General features: G+C 44.4%; 1 protein-coding gene and 1 long non-coding RNA gene across 2 annotated transcripts in view; both read right to left on the bottom strand.

The window, feature by feature from the left end:
- Window positions 1-22568, bottom strand: part of LOC140188638 (uncharacterized) — a 46361-nt gene extending 23793 nt beyond the window's left edge. The window contains exons 1-3 of the mRNA XM_072245103.1: window positions 22461-22568; window positions 20563-21164; window positions 4488-4534 (exon numbers count right to left, since the gene is read on the bottom strand). Coding sequence (XP_072101204.1) covers window positions 4488-4534; window positions 20563-20982 — 467 coding nt within the window. The 5' untranslated portion in view covers window positions 20983-21164; window positions 22461-22568. The remainder of the gene's footprint in view (window positions 1-4487; window positions 4535-20562; window positions 21165-22460) is intronic.
- On the bottom strand, window positions 13818-20551 carry LOC140188643 (uncharacterized). The gene is made up of 2 exons (XR_011883346.1): window positions 20277-20551; window positions 13818-15409 (listed from the first exon to the last, which is right to left on the bottom strand). It is a non-coding gene; the product is annotated as an uncharacterized lncRNA (long non-coding RNA).
- Window positions 22569-22872: the final 304 nt, after the last annotated feature.

Here is a 22872-nt window from a genome sequence, read left to right as displayed (position 1 = left end):
CCACAATAATTCTCACACATACCAAGTAGTTCAGCTTTTGTTTGGTATCCATATTTTAATCTGGTAAACTGTAAACACGGTCAATCACCTACAAGTATTTATCAAATATTTTTTTATGATAAATTCACAATTGTAAATCAAACGACATAAAGTTACCCACGCAAAAACAAGCGATATTTTATTTTGATTTTCTAAACACACGAGTAACTGCACTAGCTTCATATTTGGTGATCTGCTATTGAATACCCAATTTGAATTTTAAAAGCCTTACACAGGCTCAATTTGAATCTGATGAGCCCAGAAGTAGAAATTCTACTTTACTAAAGAACTGGCACAATTTGTAGAAGGCAAAATGATTGACTGATGTTTCTTTTACCCTGATGAGGTCAGAGAAGGTTGATGAAGAGAGTGCTGTCAATGTTGTGTACATGGATTTTCAGCAGCAGTATGGACAGGGAACTGACCAACGGAAAATATTATTATATACACACACACACACAGACATACATACATATACACACACAAAATATACAAAATGTAAATGAATAAACAGTCAACATTTCAGACCAAGGTCAGACAGGAAGTGGGCAGAAGCCAGAATCATAAGGTTGAGGGGGTGGGAGGGGAAGGAGTTCAAGCTGGCAAGAGTCCACCACAACAGCCAGAATCTCCCAGTGGCCATCCAATTACCATAAGCGACATATCCGTCCATGGGCTGCTCTGCCACAATGAGGCCAAACTCAGGTTGGAGGAGCAACACTTTATATTCTATCTGGATAGTCTCCAGCATGATGGCAGGAACATTGATTTTTCTAACTTCTGGTAACCACTCCCCCATCACCTCCACTGCCAACAATTTTTACATTTTTCTCTCATTCTGGCAACTCTCTCACCCCTTCTCTTCTCCACCCTCACTACATGACCTACCTCCAGTTTCTCCATCTCCTTCCCTTTATTCCACGGTCCACTTTCACCCATCACCTCCCAGCTTCTCACATTACCTCTCCCCCACCCCCCATCTACCCATCCTTCCCTGTCATTTGGTCTCACTTGCCAGCTTAAACTCCTCACTCTCCTCCCCATCTTATTCTGGCTCCTGTACACCCCACCCCCTTCAGTCCTGATAAAGGATGTTGGTCCAAAATGTTAAGCTGTTTATTGCTTTCCATAGATGCTGTCTCACCTGCAGAGTTCCTCCAACATTGTGCGTGTTTTGAGCAGGGTCAGGGTCCTTCCAAAGTTAATGCAAACAGAACTGATGAAGACAAATGGTGGACATATCTACAGGGCGTGATGCTTTCCCTCCCAAAGGTTACAATAGGTCAAGGAGAACACTGGAAGACTGCATATGGAGCAACTCCAATGTTGGACTTGAAACCATTTCTTTAGATTGAAAAGTTGTGCATATCACTTCCAATACTGAGAAAAGTAAAGTTTATAGCATTTAACTTGCAGAGAAGTTTCTAGAATCCATGATTAAGGACTACACAACAGGAACTCTACAGCTGATTAGAACTGGTCTCCACTGTGGATTTGTAAAGAATAAATCATATCCAAGGTAGTAAAATGACCAGAGTTTTCAGACAACAACTGAAAAATTTGAAATTACTCAGGTTAAATCCCAGTTCTCTCACCCTGCACTGATGGTTTCTACCTCTTATCCAAGATCCACCAACCTGACAGTCTGGGTAGGCCCAGTGCTTCTGGCTCAATAAACCCTTGTACGTATATCTTGAGAACATTTTGTTCCCCTTGGATCATTCCCTTCCCACCTACATCTGAGACACTGCACATGGTCTTGATGTCTTCAATCACTTGAAGGTCCCCCGCTCTGACTGCTTCATTTTCACTATGGATGTCTAGTCCCTCTACATTCCATTCACTCATCAAGGCCTTAAAGTGCTCCGCTTCTTTCTAGATAAGACCAAACCACTTCCCTTCCACCGCCACCCTCCTCTATCTGATCCTCCCCCTCAATAATCTCTTTCAGCTCTTCCCACTTTCCACAAACCCAAGGTGTAGCTGTGTGCACCCACATGGGCTCTAGATATGCCTGCCTTTTCACTGAATACGTGGAAGAGTTCATGTTGCAAGCATACACTAATTCTTTGTGCGCTATATCAATGGCTACATTGGTGCTGCTTCATACACCCACACTAAACTCGCCAATTTCATCAACTCTGCCTTCAACATCCACCTTGCCTAGAAATTTACTTTAATTTTCCCTCCTGGAATGCTGCCTGAGCTGCCGAGTTCCTCCAGCATTTTGCTTTTATATCTCTGGGTTTTCCCACCTAGGCTGCCTCATCAATGGATTACCAATACCCTCTGCGCCTGTCACCTCCTAAGAAAGTCTGAGAGCTTCCAGAAGGTAAAGGTGATGATCCCTTATAATACATTGTAAGCTAAAAGATGCCGGCTATTTGAAAGCAAGAATTTTGTCTAAGCGGTAAATATGGATGCATCTGCTGGGGAAGCTGATGACCCAAAGCCTCCAAAGTCAGAGTCCACTGCGAGTCGAAGGCTGAAGACGTTGGCCTTTCTTGGGGATGAGAAGAGAGTGTATGTGCAGGGATGGGAGGGAGGAATGGGGCTTGTTTTGTTGCTTGTTGTATTCTATGTTGTTCTACCAAGCATGGCAGGCATGCTATGTTGGTGCCAGAATGTGTGGTCACACCTGTGTCTGTATCCCTGGCACACCCTTGGGAATGTTGGTTAAATGGCAACGTCACTGTATGTTTCCATGTAATAAATACACAAACAGACAGGGCATAAACTTGTCATGAAGATTGTGGACTGTTCATCACCGTGGATGGCAGACAGGTGGTTTACACCCACGTTTACCAGTGACGCACTGGGAGTCAGGTAAGCAGAAGCATCAAATCACAAAGATTGTCAGCAAATGGATGAGGCTGTGTTAAGCACACTTTAATGTGGGCAAAGTGAGGGCCTACACTTTGGATCTTTGGCAGAATATAGCAGAATATAGTAAGACTCCTGGCACTGTGGAGGATCAGTGGAACATTGGGGTCCGAGTCCATAGGACACTCAAGGCTGCTGCGCAGGTTGACTCTGTGGTTAAGAAGGCATATGGTGCATTGGCCTTCATCAATTGTGAGACTGAGTTTAGGAGCCGAGAGGTAATGCTGCAGCTATATAGAACCCCGATCAGACCCCACTTGGAGTACTGTACTCAGTTCTGGTCACCTCACTACAGAAAGGGTGTGGAAACCATAGAAAGGGTACAGAGGAGATTTACAAGGATGTTGCCTGGTATGGGGAGCATGCCTTATGGGAATAAGTTGAATGAACTCGGCCTTTTCTCTTTAGAGCGACAGAGGATGAGAGGTGACCTGATAAAGGTATATAAGATGATGGGAGGCACTGATTGTGTGGATAGTCAGAGGCTTTTTCCCAGGGCTGAAATTGCTAGCACGAGAGGGCACAGTTTTAAGGTGCTTGGAAGTAGGTACAGAGGAGATTTAGGCATAAGTTTTTTTTTAAAACGCGGAGAGTGGTAAGTGTGTGGAATGGGCTACCAATGACAGTGGTGGAGGTGGATATGATAGGGTCTTTTAAGAGACTCTTGGATAGGTACATGGAGCTTAGAAAAATAGAGGGCTGTGGGAAACCACAGGTAATTTCTAAGGTAAGGATATGTTCGCACAGCTTTGTGGGCCAAAGGGCCTGTATTGTGCTGTAGGGGTTTCTATGTTTCTAAACAGCCTCTTCTAAGAGTGGAGAGTTTCCAAAGCAATGGGGTAACCAAAGAGTTTTTTTTGGAGGGTCAGGAAAGTGACAGGAAGTGGATTAAAGTGTCACAGGCTGAGACAAAAATTACGAAAAGACTACTGGGATGCTATGCTCTAAAAAAAGTAAAAGGAGATGGGCATTATGCTGAAGTTTACAGAGCCCTGGTTAGACCAGGCCCTAAATTCTGTGAGCAGTTCTGCATGTAGAGGTTACACAGAACTTGGAGGAAGTAACGTGGAGACCAGAAGTAAATTCTGAAAGAGGGTTGCCAATTTCTTCATATCAAAGCTTTAAAAGTGTTTCAACTGAAGCCAAAAATACCAGGGGAAGGTAGTAACACAGTTCTGTTACTGGTGGAACCTGGGACTTGTGGGTGTAGTCAGAGACAGGTCTCGGGAGTAATGGGAACTCTAATAGGAAGAGAAAGATGGATGTTTGGAACTCATCCCTGGATACTACTTCATAATATTGAATGCAAAACCGATAATTTTTGATAAACCAAGTTATAAACAGATGAAGGTTTTAGATCACATTGAGCTCATTAAACCACTCGACGTTGAACAGCCTCCTCCTATGTCAATAATCAGCAAAGGTATAGTGGTACACTGTATGCATTTAAATATAACGCCAGCTGTGTTCCAAATGTGACCAACTGTGTTCACACACGGTTAATTAGGAGAGGTCAACCCTTCAGTGGTCCAGTTTGGAAACATGTATAGCAGGGTGATACTCACTCACTGACGGTTGATGACCAGGTCTCAGGTGTCACTCCAGCATCAGCCTGTGGACATAGAAAGGGTTAAAGATCAGAGAACATCAACACCTTCGCACAATGTGACCATGGGGTGCTCCGGGCATCCAATCCCGATGCGGAGCCCAGCACAATATGGTTAACCAAAACCACGCCCCAAGGTGGATACACAAGACCACCTGCACCGTTTCAAGGAGGAGGAGACCTTTCTTTGCAGTGTTCTGCCCAGTGTCTAGCCCTCATGATTGAAGATTGCTTATCATTTTTCAGTACTGGAGAACAAAATGAGTCTTACTCCAGATTTGATGCAGCATTAAAAAAAACATTAAGCCTAAATACAAAACCAATCCTATAAAACATAATGTATATACACAAGATTAGCTTATATACAGAGACTGAGACACTAGCTGCAGGAGCACCTGTAACAAGTGAAAGTGATTCTTGGCAAGAGGAACTTCCAGATAGCAGTGAGGGATACGAAAACACAATTGGACAGTGACTGTCGGTGCAGGCACCAGGTGTGGAGTGCAAGTTAAAGTGGCAGTGTATGGGGGTGTGAAAGGTACAGAGGGGCTGTGGAGAGGAGTGGCTGATGTGTTTGTAAGTAATGGTAGTGGGGTGGGTTAAAGGGTGGACGTGTTGATCAGCTTGATGGCTTGGGGGAAATAATTTTTTTAAAAACAAGGTGGCAAGGACATGGCCCAAACTGGAATGCACAACTCCCATGTAGCAATTGGTGTAATATGTAGCAGTCGACCCGACTATTTGGAACGAGTCAGAAAATATACAACTGGGATTTTCACAAGCTCGCCGACAGGCTTCTCACTGCAGATCGTGGGGGTAAAGTACTGAATTCCATCATTGGGAGTATCCAACAGCTGCATTCTATTTTAGCTGGTTTACTACAAGTTATATTTACAAGAAATTTCTTCAACAATTGCTCAGATTCAGGGAACATTTTAAATTTGAACGCACACCGCAATCCCATTAAAAATAAAGATAATTTTTATTCCTAGGAAGTGCATAATCTAGCAAGACTCCATTTAAGGCCATTTTTAGTTACCTCTGAACCTTCTGTGATGTTGTTCTAAGTCCTGTCGGTCCACTCACTAGAAACAAGTTCCTTGACTTGCTCCTCTGCTTAGGTAGATCATGGTTTACCTGGACTGACTGGACCCAAAGTAGGATGCTCAGTTTATTCATTATAGAAGGATGTGGAAGCTTTAAAGAGGGTGCAGAGGAGATTTACCAGGATGCCATGTAGATTAGAGAGCATGTTTTAGGAGGATAGGTTGAGCGAGCTAGGGCTTTTCTCTTTGGAGTGAAGGATGAGAGAAGACTTGATACAGATGTACAAGAGGCACAGATTGAGTAGATAGCTGGAGATTTTTTCTGGTATAATTTTAAGGTGACTGGAGGAAAGTATCAGAGGGATGTCAGAGGTAAGTTCCCACCCTCCTCCCCCCCCCCCACCCCCAGAGAGGTGCGTGCATGGAATGCCCTGCTAGTTAGTGGTAGAGGCAGATACATTAGGGATATTTAAGAAACTCAGATAGGGACATGGATGATAGTAGCTAGTGAGCTGAGAATGGGTAGTAGTATTGCTCATTGTGTGGAATGTGAGAACTCTGGGAGACTTCTAGTCTCCCTGATAACTACATCCAGCTGCAGCTGCTTAAAGACCATGTGAAGGAACTGGAGCTGCAGCTCGATGACCTTCAACTTATACTGGAGAATGAAGAAGAAGAAGAAGAAGAAGAAGAAGTAAGCCTTTAACTCTGAGTGGAGTCATCGAGATGCTGTTTTTTTTTAGCAGGCTTTCTTATTTTTACAAGGCCGAGTTGCTAGCTTGACACTCAACCCAGCACGGATGGAAAGCATGCAAGGGAGCCAGCTGGATTCGAACTCGGGAGTCTTTGCTCCAAAGTCCGGAGCTGATGCCACTACACCACCAGCCAGTATATGGGAGAATGAGGTGGTGAAATATAGAGGCAGGTCCTTGGGGTCTGTTAGGCAAGGTAAATAGAATAAGCAGTGAGAGTAGAGCAGGGTTCCCCAACATTTTGCGTACCGCGGAGCGGTTTAATATCGACGATATTCTTGTGGGCCGGTCGACTGGGGGGGGGGGGGGGCGGGGAGAGAGTATTCAAGTTCAACAGTGCGTGGCAGGGAATGAAGAAAGGTGCAGCTGATTCATATTGTCAAATTACATTGTTTCCGCGCAGCCCGGTGGTTGGGGACCACTGGCGTTGAGTACCCCTGTGGCTGTTTCCCTTCATGATTAAATATACCGCCCTTGGGTACTGTTGGGGGGAGGAAGGAGAATGACGTAGCAGTGGAAAGCCACAGCGACCAGGTCTTTGGCTCTGTGGTCACAAGGGATTTCTGGATCATTTGGATCTGTTCTGGGGAAGGTGCAACCTGTACAAAAGGGACGGGGTACACCAGAACCCAAGGGGTTCCAATATCCTTGTGGGCAGGTTTGCTAGAGCTGCTGAGGAAGGGGCAGTTGGTATCCAGTAGATGCAGTAAATGAAACTGTGAGAAAGGACAGGGAGGTTTTAGGGCAAAATTGCAGTCGGGGATGAATTAAAATGTAACAGGTGACCAAAATCAAAAATGGTGATGAACACAGGACTGAAGGCGTTATATTTAAATGCATACAGTGTACCGAACGAGGTAGATGATCTTGTAGCACAATTAGAGATTGGCAGGTATGATGATGTGGGCATCACCTTAAGATCATAGTTGGGAGCTTAGTATACACGGATACACAGTTCATTTTATCCTTAGAAAGAGGTGACATAGGATCAGAAGATGTAGAATCCTTGTGAGTGGAGTTAAGAAACTACAAAGGTAAAACGACCCTGATGGGAGTTACATACACAGGCTTCCAAACAGTTGCCAGAATGTGGAGTACAAATTATAACGGGACGCCGACCGGTGGAGTAGTGGCATCCGCACTGGACTTCGAGGTGACTGGGCCCAGATTCGGATCCAGCTGGCTCCTTGCTGGGTTGAGCGTCGAACTAACGACTCTGCTTCGCGAAACAGACAAAATGCTAAAGAAACGGCAGGGTTGCGGCTTGATATGCCACAAGGCACAGAGAGGAACAACTTACAACAGGAGATAGAAAAGGGATGCCAAAAGGACTGTGTTATGATAGTCATGGGGGATTTCCAATATGTAGGTACACTGGGAAAATCAAGTTGGTGCTGGATTCCAAGAGTGTGATTTTGAAGAATGCCTATGAGATAGCTTTTTAGAGCAGCTTTTGGTTCAGCCCACTAGGGGAACAGCAATTTTGGACTGGGTGTTATATTATAACCCATGTTTCATTAAGGAGCTTAAGGTAAAGGAACCCTTAACAAGCAGTGATCATAATATGCTTGTTACCCCGCAGCCTGAGAGGGTTAAGTTAAAAATCAAACATATCAATATTATAGTGGAATAATCTTCCCGTATACCTTGGACTTTAGATACAACACTGAATCATGTCATCTGCAGAAACTCTCTGATGACTCAGCAATAGTTGGTTGTATAAAGGGAGGATGGCGGACTTCGTCAAATGGTGCAAGCTGAATCATCCGCAGCTCAACATCAGTAATACAAAGGAGATGGTGATGGACTTTAGGAAGACTAAGCCTTGCACTGCTCTATTACTATTGATGGTGAGGACGTGGATGTGGTGAGGACCTACAAGTACCTGGGGGTGCACCTGGATGACAGACTTGAGTGGAGCACCAACACAGAGGCAGTGTTGAAGAAGGACCAGAGTTGCCTCTATTTCCTGAGGAGACTGAGGTCCTTTGGGGGTATGCAGACCTCTTCTTCACACGTTCTACCAATCTGTTGTCACATTATAATCTTCTACATGATGATGTGCTGGGGGCAATGGCATCAACATGGGTGATACCAACAGGCTCAGTAAACTGAAGGTTGGCTCTGTTGTAGGAGTCAAACTGGACACACTGGAGGCTGCAGTAGAACAAGGGACCCCCGGAAAGTCCTTGCAATTCTGGACAATGTTTCTCACCCTTGGCTGAACAGAGGAGCACTCTTAGTAATAGACCAAGACAACTGCGCTGCTCCAAAACAGCGCTATATGAGGTCATTCTTACCCTCAGCCATTAGACTCCAAAATGAGTCAACCTATAGCCAGGGAAGTGATGACCCCCTCCTGTTAAGAGTGTTTGTGGTAACTGATATTCTTCCTACTCCTTTTCTAATATTTATATGTGCACTTGTAATGCTACTGTGACACTGCAATTTCCTCTGAGATCAATCTATCTATCTAACTAAACGGAATTACAGAGACACGAGAGAGGATCTGGCCAAAGTTGATTTGAAAAGGACACTAGCAGGGATGGCAGCAGAACAGCTATGGCTGGAGTTTCTGGGGACAATTCGGAAGCTGCAGGATTGATACATTCCTAAAGATGATATATATTCTAAAGGGAGGATGAGGCAACCGTGGCTGACAAGGGAATCGAAAGTCAGCAAAAAGCAAAAGAGAGGGCATATAATATAGCAAAAACTAGTGGGAAGTTAGAAGATTGGGAGGCTTTAAATAAACTAAAAAGAAACTAAAAAAAAAGCCATAAAAAGAAAAGATGAAATATGAAAGTAGGCTAACCAATCATATAAAAAATACAAAAAGCTTTTGGCAGATTTACAAGTAAAAGAGAGACAAGAGTGGACATCCAACTGCTGGAGAACAATGGAGAGGTCACAAATGAGGACAAAGAAATCGCAGGGGAACGAGTACTTTGCATCAGTCTTCAGTGTGGAAGACAAGCAGAATGCCAGAAATATGACAGAGAAGGGGCAGAAATGAGTGTCAACTTCCCAGCTCTTTGCTTCATCCCTTCCCCTCCAGGTTTCACCTATTGCCCGATGTTTCTCTCTCCCTTCCCCTCACCTTTCAAATCAGCCTTTTTTCTCCTGTCCTGCCGAAAGGTTTCTGCCAATAAAATGTCAACAGCACTTTTCTCCCCATAGCCGCTGCCTTACCTACTGAGTTCCTCCAGCATTTTGCGTGTGTTGCTGGGATTTCCAGCATCTGCAGATATTCTCTTGTTTGTGGGCAGAAGTGAGTGTTGTTGCTACTACTAAGGAGAAGGTGCTTGGGAATATGAAAAGTCTGAAAGTAGATAAGTCACCTGGACCAGATGGACTACACCCCAGGGTTCTGAAAGAGGCAGCTGAAGATATAATGGAGGCATTAAAAACCTTTCAGGTGTCATTAAATTCTGAAACGGTTCTGGAGGACTGGAAAATTGCAAATGTCACTCCACTCTTTGAGGGAGGGAGGAAGAAGAAAGAAAATTATAGGCCAGTTAGCCTGACTTTAGTGGTTGGAAAGATGTTCGAGTCTATTAGTAAGGATGAGGTTTTGGGGTACTTGGAGGCAAATAACAAAATGGGCCTAAGTCAACGAGGCTTTTGAAACGGGAAAATCTTGCCTGACGAATCTTCTGGAATCCTTTGAAGAAATAAAAGGGCAGGGTAGACAAAGGAGAATCAGTGGATGTTTTATTTTGGATTTCAGGCGGCCTTTGACAAAGTGCTGCACATGAGGCTGCTCAACAAAACAGGAGCCCATGGTATCACAGGAAAGGTACCAGCATGGATAGAAGACTGGCTGACTGACAAGAGGCAAACAGTGGTTGGCTGCCAGTGACAAGTGGTGTGCCACAGGGGTCAGTATCAGGACCACTTCTTTTCACGTTGTATGCCAATGGTTTGGATGAAGGAATTGATGGCTTTGTGGTCAAGTTTGCAAATGATCTGAAGATAGGTGGACAGGCAGGTAGCGTTGAGGAAGCAGGGTCCCTGCAAAAGGACTTAAGACAGATCGGAGGAATGGGCAAAAAGTGGAAGATGGAATACAATGTAGGGAAGTTTGGCAGAAGGAATAAAGGTGTGGGCCATTTTGTAAATGGGGAGAAAATTCAAAAAATCAGAGGTGCAGAGGGATTGGGAGTCCTCCTGCAGGATTCCCTAAAGGTCAACTTGCAGGTTGAGATGTTGGTAAGGAAGGCAAATGTAACATGAGCATTCATTTCAAGAGGACTGGAACAAAAGAGCAAGGATGGAATGCTGAGGCTTTACAAGACAATTAACAGACCACACTTGGAGTATTATGAGCAGTTTTGGGCTTCTTATCTGAGAAAGGATGTGCTGGTATTGGACAGGGTCCAAAGGAGATTAGTGAGAATGATACCAAGAATGAAAGGGTTAACATGAAGAGCATTTGACGGCTCTGGGCTAGTACTGGCTGGAGTTTAGAAGAATCGGGGTGGCGGGGAGAAATCTCATTGAAACCTGTCAAATATTGAAAGTGTCTGGATAGAGTGGATGTTTCCTATACAGGTGTCCCCCCGCTTTTCAAACGTTCGCTTTACGAAACCTCACTGTTACGAAAGACCTACATTAGTACCCTACTTTCGCTTTCAGAAGGTGTTTTCACTGTTATGAAAAAAAATTCAGCACGCGATAAAAGACAGCCTGCGCCCCAAGCAGCCGCTCTCCCCTGGATTCGGAACTGCTTTGCTTTAACACATGCTTGTGAGCAGTCGTTTGCAAGATGAGTTCTATGGTATCAGAAAAGCCTGAAAGAGCTCGTAAGGGTGTTACACTTACAGTAAAACTAGACATAAGTAAGCGTTTCGATCCTGGTGAACTAAGTAAGGACAAAGTGAGTTTGGCTTGTGGAAGCTGATGAACATGACGTTGAAGAGGTTTTGGCATCCCATCACCAAGAACTGACAGATGAAGAGCTGATGCAATTGGAAGAAAAAAGGATAACAATCAAAACCCAATGAGTAATGATAAAGTACGACTTTAATTTTTAAAGGGTACGTCAGTTTAGGAGATATTTGCAGGATGGTTTGAGTCCTTATTAAAGAACTGTGTGATAGAAAAATGCGCGAAGCTCAGCAGTCAAGCAAGCCTTCCACATCAGCCACAGCAGACGACGAACCTCAACCTTTGACATCGAGGCAGGGAGAGATAGGAGAAGTTGACCTTCCTACTCTAATGGAAACAGACGATGAGATGACACCCCAGTGTCCCACCACCCCAACCCCCAGGCCACAGATACTGTACCGATTCACAGAGAATGTAGCGGTAGTCGGGAGGCACAGGGCACAGGGCACATCTTTAAGAAAAAAGCCGAAATAAACATGCTACTTAATTAGGTGCCGCCGACACATAATTGTCGACCCAGATCAGAGACGACGCAATCAGAAATTGGCACTGATCTGGGCCGACAATTACGTGTCAGGCGGCACCTAATTAATTAGCTTGTTTATTTCAGCTTTTTTCTTAAAGATGTGCTGTGTACCTCCCGACTACTGCTGCATTCCTGCATGCTTCGCGGCAATGTATCGCTCGGCGGCCTGGAGGGTGGGGGCCACTGCACCACCCAACCTGCGACGACTCAGTCTAACACACTATCATCAGTGTGCTCGGCGCTGTTCCGATTCCAGTAAGTGATACTACACTGTACATACATTATTTCTACTTTATATAGGCTGTGTATTTTTACGTGTTATTTGGTATGATTTGGCAGCTTCATAGTTTAAGGGTTACTGGGGAGAGTGTTCTTGCCAACAGCGCTTGCATGAGATTTTCTGCCGACGGTGCTTGCGTGAGATTTTCACTACGGAGAACAGTTCAGTAATGATTGTGGAAAAGTATTTCTACTTTATATAGGCTGTGTATTTATCATATCATTCCTGCTTTTACTATATGTTACTGTTATTTTAGGTTTTGTGTGTTATTCGGCATGATTTGGTAGGTTATTTTTGGGTCTGCGAATGCTCACAAAATTTTCCCATATAAATAAATGGTAATTGCTTCTTCGCTTTACGACATTTCGGCTTACGAACCGTTTCATAGGAACACTCTACCTTCAGGTGGTGGGGGAAACCTGTAGTGGGGGAGCCTAGGACCAGAGGGCACAACTTCAGAATTGAGGGATATCCATTTAGAACAGATGCGAAAGAATTTTTTTTTAGCCAAAGGGTGGTGAATCTGTGGAACTCTTTGCCGCAGACAGCTGTGCAGGCCAAGTCATTGGGTATATTTGAGGAGGAGGTTGAATCGGTGTCATAGGTTACAGGGAGAAGGCTGGAGAACTGGGTTGAGAGGTATAATAAAACAGCCATGATAGAATGGCAGAGCACTCGATGGACCAAATGGCTCCCAGGTCTTATGGTGTAAAAAAAAGGAGTGATATGTAGGAGGGAAGGGTTAGCCTGATCTTAGACTAGGTTAAAAGGTTGGCATAACATTGTGGGCTGAAGGGCCTGTACTGTGCTGTAGTGTTCAATTTAGATCTCAGTAGGTGCTATCATTGAATCAAAGTGTTTGGTCTACATTTTATGAAGTGTTTGAAGGTCAGTTTGAAGAAAGAGCATTCAACTGTTAGCCAAGTTTAAAGAACAGTGTGCTGAGACAGAAGGTTTAAGACCTCCAATTCTGGAAATGGAGTGCAATAATGTTACACTAGTCAGCTGCAGACTGCAAAGTGCCATCTGTCCCAGGATATATATACAGACACGTGTACAAAACACCAAAGACACTTTTTTCCCCCCCAAAAATAAGATTCCTTTATAGGATAACATGCCACCAACAAAACCTACAGTTACTGAAACCTGGTGGTCAGCTGTTTTGTTTTGAACTGCTTACATTCTTCTGATGGAGGCACTGTTGAAGAGATATCCAGTGAAGGACCAGCAAAAGTTCCTGTTCAGCATGGTATGTGACTGGCAGGAGAACCTGTAGCTAATAGGCTTGCAGGTCCCTGCTGCCTTTGCCCTTCCTGAAGGTAGAAATCATGGGTGTGGGAGGTACAGAAGAAGCAACCCCAGTAACTAATTCTGTCGGTAACACACATTGCAGATGCAGTGTACACCGAAGAGGGAGCAATTAGAGAGCATGTTTAGTGGTTGTGGGAGCAAGGCTGTGCCAATCAAGCAAATTCTGCATGCCGTCCAGTTTCAAGTACTGTTGGCAGTCCACAGTCTCAGTGTAAGTGGAGAATTTACAAGAATGTCCAATTATGTCTGAGTTGGTAGGATTTTGGGGAAATGATTGCAAAGCAATTTAGATGCAGCAAGCACACTCGATCCACTTTAAAACCACTTGACGATTAGCTTCCCCCTAAATGCAGATGAGAAGGAGCTTCAGAGTCATAGAGATATTCACAAGGAGATGGTCAGATACTCATGGGGGAATCAGCTATTGGCTCTCACTGCATCGCAAACGCCACTCACCAATGACCACGGACGTGGACTGCTAGAATTATGAAGGAGGTTGAACACTTTATACTTTATTGTCACCAAACAATTGATACTGAACGTACAATCATCACAGCGATATTTGATTCTGCGCTTCCCGCTCCCTGGATTACAAATCGCTAGTAATTATTAAAAATTTAAATTATAAAACATAAATAGAAAATAGAAAGTAAGGTAGTGAAAAAAAAAACAGAGAGGCAGGTCCAGATATTTGGAGGGTACGGCCCAGATCCGGATCAGGATCCGTTCAGCAGTCTTATCACAGTTGGAAAGAAGCTGTTCCCAAATCTGGCCGTACGAGTCTTCAAGCTCCTGAGCCTTCTCCCGGAGGGAAGAGGGACGAACAGTGTATTGGCTGGGTAGGTCGTGTCCTTGATTATCCTGCCAGCACTGCTCCGACAGCGTGCAGTGTAAAGCGAGTTCAAGGACGGAAGATTGGTTTGTATGATGTGCTGTGCCGCGCTCACGATCTTCTTCAGAACACCATTCATTTTCTCATTGTTTCCTGGCAAAATCCCATCTGCAAGACAATTGCCAAAGTTTCCGCCACTGTAGCAGTAAGACAATTCGGAAGCACTTTCTTCCAGTGTTTATTATGTGCAACAGAACTTCCTGTATTAGTTTCCTCCTACAGACACTAAACTGTTTACAGTCACGAGTGTGGGAAGGAACTTGGGACATGCACTGTGGTGACTGCTCCAATTGGATTGTAGTCCAAACCTGACAACACTGCTCGTGCTAAAGGAGTTAAGTAAATTGACCCACTGCCCAACACCATAATGAACAGATGTTTACTTTATTTAGAGATATGGCACAGAATAAGTCCTTCAAAGCTCACTGCCCAGCAACCCCCCGACAATCCTATCTAATCACAAGACAATTTACAATGATTAATTAACCTACTTGATAGGTCTTTGGACTGTGGAATGAAACAGGACGACGTACAGAGACTCCTTAGAGGATACTGGGATTGAACTCAGACTCTGACACCTCGAGCTGGACAGCATCATGCCAACTACTACACTACCGCAGCGCCCTGATTAGATGACATCAGATACTCACTGATAATCACCCAGCTATTTTCCCCCATTCGCCGTGGATTGTCACCTTGTCCTGGTGGAGAAGCTTGTGTGGTCCTGTGATCCCGAGAGCAATGCCATCTGGAGCTATGCTCCTGGTAGGGTCACCCATGGTGGTAAGGTCGAGGGTGAGGTCCCTGACAAAGAACAATCCAACCAAGACCCCAACGGTGAAACAGGCGGATGAAGTTACTTCAAACTCAACGGCTGTGAAGGTAGATGAAGGCTGCAACAAATTCATCAGCTCTAATCGTCGTGGTTTCCATGCCATTGGAATCAGTTGGTTGATTTGTGAAGTATCGTGTGCTTCTTGGAGTGCAACATCAAGTACACATTAAACAAATACACGCACAGGCGTCTTCACTCTGTGGGCCACTTCTTCAGAACGAAGACCATCATCCTCGACCTCGAGGGATAGCCATGATGACAACGATTTTCCCCCAAAGTCATTAAAATGCCACTACAAAACAGGTTTCATATTTCATCTTGCTCCAAGCTCGGCAAACTTTGTCCTTTTCTGAAGGAATGATAAAACACAAAAACAGAAAGCTGGAAATACTCAGCAAGTTAGATAGCATCTGCGGAGAGGGAACGTGCTAACATTCACGGTCAATAACCTTCCATCGGGCATTTTGGGACCCATTTGATGTACCTGCATCACTTTGCTTTCGGATTACACACACAAGGAGGTGATGTCATTAAAACACCAGGCTCCGAAGGTGCCTGACAGGCTAGCACCTCGAGAACATTACCCCTGATTACAGCTTAGAAACTGAGGGCAGATTCTCAGAATAAAGGGTCAGGCACTTCAGACCGAGCAAGGAGAAATACCTACTTGTAAACCAGAATAGACTCAAAATTCTCTGGGCAGGGAGTTCCAAAGGATTGTTAGGCTCAGGCCAGTAAAGAAAGTTACAACAAAATGTCGCCCCAGACGTAATGTTACACAATTGTGCAGTGGGATTGGTTCATTTGTGATGAGGAGCAAAAGAGACAGCTGGCCCAATCTCTATCGATTCTGCAACACACCCAGAGACTGAACATCCTTTCCACCACAGGGATTAAAAACAAAATACTTCAGCCATACCAATCAGTAATGCTGTCTCACTGAAGAAGGGAGGTAAACATGTTATAGATTTTAAAACTTATTTCGGTGAAACACACATACCAAAGTAAACTCTGCTGGCAAGCATTCAATTTCCCCCATATTAACAGCTATAGAAACCCAGATCACTAGAGCACAAGTAGAAAGTTTCAGCCCACCTTACCCGTCTACCTCATCCAACCCAGTCTGTATCTTTCTCACAGCTCAGCAAATGACAGAAACCAGCCCCCTCTCAATGGATTCAGTTTTACTTCTCATCGCCTGAGTAAAACTATCAGCATAAAGGTCCTATCCACCCAGAAGTTCTGTCTCCTCCTCTCTCTCATCAAGTAGAAAACACAACAGCCTAAAAGCATGTACCACCGGACTCGAGGACAGCTTCAACTCCACTGCTATAAAACTTTTAATAATTCCCTAGTACAATAAAGTGATCTCTTGACCTCAATCTACCTCATGATCTTGTACCTTATTGTTCACCTGCACTGCACTTTCTCTGGAGCTATTGCATTTTATTCTGTGTTGTTATGGTTTTACCTTGTTCTACCTATGCAATAATCTAATAAATAAGCACAGTATGCAAAACAAGCATTTCAGTGTACCTGGGCCAATGTGACAATAATAACCCCAGTCATTTAAGGTCAATATATATACATACATATACACACACACACACACACACAGCAGGGAAGATACCAATGGCTGGGCAGAGTGAGGTAATACATTCATACAAGGGGATGTACAATAAGAGACATTACAGCACAGAACAGGCCTTTCGGCCCACAATGCTGTGCTGACCTTTTAACCTACTTGAAGATCAATTTAACCCTTCACTCCTACATAGCCCTGCATTTTTCCATCATCCATGTGCCTAAGAGTTTCTTAAATGTCCCTAATGTATCTGCCTCTGCCACCAGTGGGCAGCGTGTTCCACACCCACACCACTGTGTTAAAAAAACTACCCATGACATCTCCCCTATGCTTTCCTCTAATCACCTTAAAATCATGCCCCATGGTATTAGCCATTTCTGGCTACTCTATGAATGTCCCACACTGTACACCTCCATCAAGTCACTTTTCATCCTCCTCTGCTCAGAAGAAGAGAAGCCCTAGCTCACTCAATCTATCATACGAGACATGCTCTCCAATTCAGGCAGCATCCTGGTAAATCTCCTCTGTAACCTCACTAAAGTTTCCACATCCTTCCCATAATGAGGTGACCAGAACTGAACACCATTCCTAGTGTGGTCTAACTGGGGTTTTAGAGCTGCAGCATTACCTCACGGTTCTTGAACTCAATCCCCTGACTGATGAAGGCCAACAACCGCATGCCTTCTTAACATCTCCATTAACCTGCACGGCAACTTTGAGGGATCTATGCAATGTATGTCAACAGATCTTTAGAGATAAAGAACAGGCAGATAAACTGGTTAAAGTAAAATACAGGGCATTTCCTTCAGATGCCAGAGTGGCAAAGTTATTCTAGAATTGCACAACAAGGTCACAGTTTGAGCACTCCACCGTGTAAGATGAAAGATGCAGCTATGCTGGAGAGGGCCTGGAGGACAGCTGTGTGGATACTGTCAGGACTGGAAATATTTAAACTACAGGATTAGGTAGGCTGAAATGTGATTAGAGGAAGTATAGGGAGAATGTCAGAGGTATTTTTTTTTTAAAAACACAGCAGTGGGTACGTGAAACATCCCTGTCAGGGGTGGTGGTAGTAGGGGTATTTAAGAAGCTCAGACAGGCACAGGGATTGATTGAGAACTGGAGGTTATGTAGCAGGGAAGAGTTAGATTGATCTCAGAGTAGGTTATAAGTTTGGCAAAATATCATGGGCCAAGGGCCTGTACTGTGTTGTAATGCTCTATGTCCTATGCTTTCTATGGATTAGTAAAGACAGGGCAGGCACAAATTGAAAGGGATCAGGAGAAGCTAAATTGGAAGCAGTCATTATTGTTTGTGAATACAAAAGACTGCATTGGTCAACAGCTGTAACCAAAGTACAATAACACCACAACATTCCCAAATTGAGTTTCCTGTCCAGACACTCACTCTTCCCTTATTGGAGTGGGGTGTGATTTACGTGTGTAGAAAGACAAAGTGCTCATTAAGCAACTTGCCCCGGAGGAACAAAATGGAGCAGCAGATAGTCAAAAGGCAGAGGAAAGGGACGCGGTGCTCAGTGTTGACCCAGTCAAATCAGCTAAAGCTTAAAGCTTGCATAAGATGCAGATAATGCAAGCTCTCTGTAGGTCTCAAAGCTCTCTCCGAATCCACAGTTCATTCAACTGCATCATATTCACTTGATTCCAAATGCACCAGATTTGTATACATTACTTCAGTGTTGCTGCAGGTATACGCTGTTAAATCCAGGAATAGTTTTATGTGTTGCTCTGTACCGCTGTCACAAAAAAATAACAATTTCATGACATACCTGAGTGATGATAAACCTGATTCTGACTGTGGACTGTGAGTGGGAAGGGGGCAGGGAGAGGGGAATCATGATTGAGAAAGCTGCATCCACATCACCTCTGTCTCTGCCACCTCTCCCATACCCCTCCTGCAGTGCTCCACCCTCGCTATTCTCAACATCCTCTGCTCCGGCCAGATTTACAAACCCATTCTCTGCTCCACATCTTGAGCATCATATACGCCCAAGACCTTTGCACAGTACAAACAGAAGCATGGAGTAAGAGCTGTACTAAAAGGAGCTCAATGTGTGGGGACCGCCAACCCACTCTTATGTCTCTCAGATTGTATTATGGGGCATTAAGAACTATAATGGAGCAATATCATTTGGTGCCCATGTAAACAAATCACAAAGCTGGCTTTAAAATCTGCTGGAAAAGCTTGTTGACCCAAAACCTTGATCGCTCTGGTCCCTACAGATGCTGTCTGTCCTGCCTAGTATTTCCAGCACTTTCTCCTCTCCCCTTCACACTTCCACTGACTGCTATACTTTGTTTGAATTCTGAGCATGGAACATAGTGTTCAGAAAGGACTAAAGAACATTGCCCTCATCTCAGAGTGGAGGAACTTGTACAATAGGACCATCTGCAGTACATATAGTTCTAGGAATCCAGCTCAGGACAGGTAGGCTACAAATCTGTCCAAGACCAGAATGATACTACAATGCAAGATTACAATCCCAGCCTCATTCTCACAAATTTAGAAGGCAAGCTAACAAAGGAGAGCCTAGAGGAGGTTTACTACAATAATACCAGGAATTAGAGGATTTACATACGAGGAGAGCTTGATGGCTCTGGGCTCAGAAGAATGAAGGGGGATCTCACTGAAACCCGCTGAATATTTTAAGGCCCAGGGGGCACAGCCTCAGAATAGAAGCACATTCCATTAGAACAGAGACAAGGAAGAATTTCTTTAGCCAGAGGGTGGTGAATCTGTGGAATTTATTGCCACAGATGGCTGTGAAGGCCAAGTCATCAGGTATACTTAAAGTAGTACTTAAAGCAGAGGTTGATAGGTTCTTGATTTGCAAAAGCAAAGGTTACAGGGAGAAGGCAGAATGGGGTTGAGAAGAAAAATAAATCAGCCATGATCAAATGGGACAGCAGACTCAATGGGCCAAATGGCCTAATTCTGCTCCTGTATTATGGTCTGTGTTTACAGCAAGGTGAGATAAACTTGGAGGAAAGAGCATATATGGTAATAATAAATAAGGTGACAAACACAAAATGGTGCAAAGCATAGCAGTGTGAACCGAGGATGCAAAAAGAAACACTGACATGACAATAGTAGGAGAGGTAGAAATAATGATTCAGGGATGTGGCAGCAGTGCTGGGAGGAAGGGGGAGTGGGAGAGACGGGGTCAATGTTTAAAAGATATCTAGCCAAGTACTTTATTAGGAAAGGCTTAAGAGGGAAATGGGAAAGCTCCAAAAAGTAAACGGTCAGCATGAACCTGTTGGTTCATACAACCATTCCTGTGCTTTATAACTAATCCTAAAACTAGAACCAGGCTACTGAGGAGTACAATTAGGAGGTATGTTTCATGGGCAGAGGATGTACAAATTTAGCCCTGTCCTTCCAAACAGATGTAGACAAAAACCAAGATAGCAGGAGATGTGGTTGAGGCTGGATCTACAGAACATGGGGCAACAATGGTAAAGATGAGTACAGAGCTGTGAGTGCCCAAGTTACACTTTCAATCTGTTCACATTCAACTTTTATTCCTAGTTTCTATCAGAAACAATGGATGTAGTGAGGAGGAGGAGAGAGTGGGCAGGACTCCACAAGTCACAAGCAGCCTAATTACCTTTGCTCTGTGAGTGGGATTGGAAGCCAAAAACCATCGGAGCTGTTTGAAATCTTTCTCATGCAAGTGATTGGATCCTGCCCAGGGTGATGCTGAAGTTTCACCTGTCAACAGGAAACTTCTGTATCAAAGGAACTCGACAGAGCCACTTTCTGTTAACACTAGCTTACCAAACCCAGTAAACAGTCACTGGCCTGCATGACTTCCCAAAAAACAGAAGGTGGAAGACTAACACAGTCAAACTCCCAAATACATCTCTTCACTGGAGCTGGCATTGGGTTCTCACCTGGTTACTGCCTGGATACATAACCGACTGCGGCTTACTCTGCCGACCTACAGCGTCGCTCTTGCCTACAGCCCCTGTTCGCCTCCTCTGCTCCGCTCCAACTTCCCGAGACCACCTTGCAATCGCTTGCTTCTTCTGATTAAATCGAAACTCCACCCTTTCCTCGCTGGTGGCTGGCAGCTCACTCTTCCTGCGCTTGGTGCTACTTCTCTTGTTCCTGGCATCGGGTGAACTGACCAGCCCGAGGTTGGCTACCCGCCGATAATTCAGCTTCCGGACGGCCCGGCCACTGGATTTCAGATTGTGGGTGTGGAAGTGGGGTTTGGGCGATGGATCAGGGGGTTTGTTTTGGATGGATGTCCTGGTCACTCTCTTAACCTGAAGCTCCTGCATCAGGAGATGGGAAGCAGCCTCTGACATGGATACCTGGCGATCGTGCTCCCCATGCAGGATGGCTTGTGTCTGCGACGGCCGGTTAGGGACAGGCACTCTGGTCACTCGCCTACTCCGAAGTCTGATGCAGAGCTCCTGGGCCAGGAGGAAGGAGGCAGCTTCAGACGTTGGCAATTGCTGGCCTCTGCTCACACCTCCGCCTACAAGGGCTGAAAGCATGATTGCCGTTGCTGGCTCTGCTCACTTTGTGGAGGTAGGGTGGGGGGAGGGGGGAGCAAAGCGGGAGCTGAGGTTTTTAGGCATTCATCTTACAGTAACACCTATAAAAAAAACAAAAGCAAAGCTGTAGAATACCTCAAAACACTTCCTAATTCTATGCTTAAGTACTTTTACAAACACAAAATTATACCCATATAAAATTATACAGGGCTAGAAATAAAAAAAAGATAACACTGATCTAGTTCTTCCTATTTCTCTCGCATCTGTACGTGGAAGCACAGCTGTGCAGCAGGTAGTGTCACTGACCTGTGGTTCCAACAACCTGGGTTTGAGCCCGACCCCACCAGTGCTGGCATTTCTCCCCACGGCGCATGGGCTTTGCTGGACAGAGCTCCAGACTCCCTACCACCTCCCAAAGAGGTTAATTAGCCACTACTAATTGCCCCTAACGCAGGCATGGGAGAGAATAGTTTGCAGGGAAGCAAGTGGGGGGAGGGGGAGGGGGATGGAAACGGTATTGCTCTGGGAGCCAGCATTCACGTGGCCAAATGTTCTCACTTAGCATCAGGAATTACCAACTATTAACATTAAAGCACTAGCAATAAAAGCAAAACATTAGATCCAAGCTATATGGTTGACCAACCCAAACCCAGGTTCAGCCAGTCGTGGATAACAAGTTGAGACAAGTCAACAGTTACCACAGTGTTTGAGGGGCTATGACTTGAAACCTTGACCTCCTGAGCCAGAAATGCCAATACTCACCACTCACTGAGCCAAGCCTGGTGGTGTTTCAGCAACAGTCCTCCAGGAGATGTTAGACAGGATGTTAGACCTGGGCAATGGTGGGTAGGGGAAAGTTACTTGGGTTTGTGTTTTCTCTCTCTCTCTCTCCCCTACTGCAAACCCACAGAAATCCACCGGCCCAATGCAAGTAACATGCACAGAGGTACAGGCATGTAGCATTTAGGCAACCTGCTCAACATCTCTTACAAGGAGGAAATCCAGCAATAACCCCATGGAAAACCAAACTGAATTCTACAGGGAAATACTCAAGTCAGCTTGCAGTGGCAGAGAAAGGAGTTAATGTTTCAGGTGTAAAACAAAAATAGAAAATAGGGGAAAACACTCAGGTCAGGCAGCATCTGTAGAGGGAGAAGCAGAAGCAACGTTTTGCATCAAAATCAACCGTTCTCTTTTCTCACAGACACTGACTGACTTGCTGAGTATTTGCACCAACTTTGTTTGTAAAGTTCCGATTTTTAGCATCTGCAGTCTGTTTTATTTACCGTTGCAATTCAATGATCTTTTCACCAGATTTAATCGGCTCTGCTGGACAGAACACCAAAGACTACTGTCGATTCCCTCTCCAAATTTGCAGATGATACTTGGCAGGTCAGGCTAAGGTAGAAACGAAGATATATGTGACAAGTTACTCCTAAAAACTCATCTTATGTTTGCTGTTACAAATGCATTTTATATCACATTAGATAAATACAATTAATGTATATAAGCTCATCTTATGTATTTTGTTTATTGTTTTTTTTATTGTGTCCTTTATGCTTTCTTTTTGAAATGCTGCATTAGATCTGGAGTAACAATGATTTTGCTCTCCTTTACACCTGTGTATTGAAGAATGACAATAAACAAACTTGAATCTGTAACACTATTGTATACTTACTAAAAACATTCATAAAAGCA

Source organism: Mobula birostris, chromosome 2 (assembly GCF_030028105.1).
Source record: "Mobula birostris isolate sMobBir1 chromosome 2, sMobBir1.hap1, whole genome shotgun sequence".
NCBI classification, from domain to species: Eukaryota; Metazoa; Chordata; class Chondrichthyes; order Myliobatiformes; family Myliobatidae; genus Mobula; species Mobula birostris.
The sequence above is the reverse complement of the archived record's forward strand: the minus strand, read 5'-3'. Positions and strand labels throughout refer to the sequence as shown.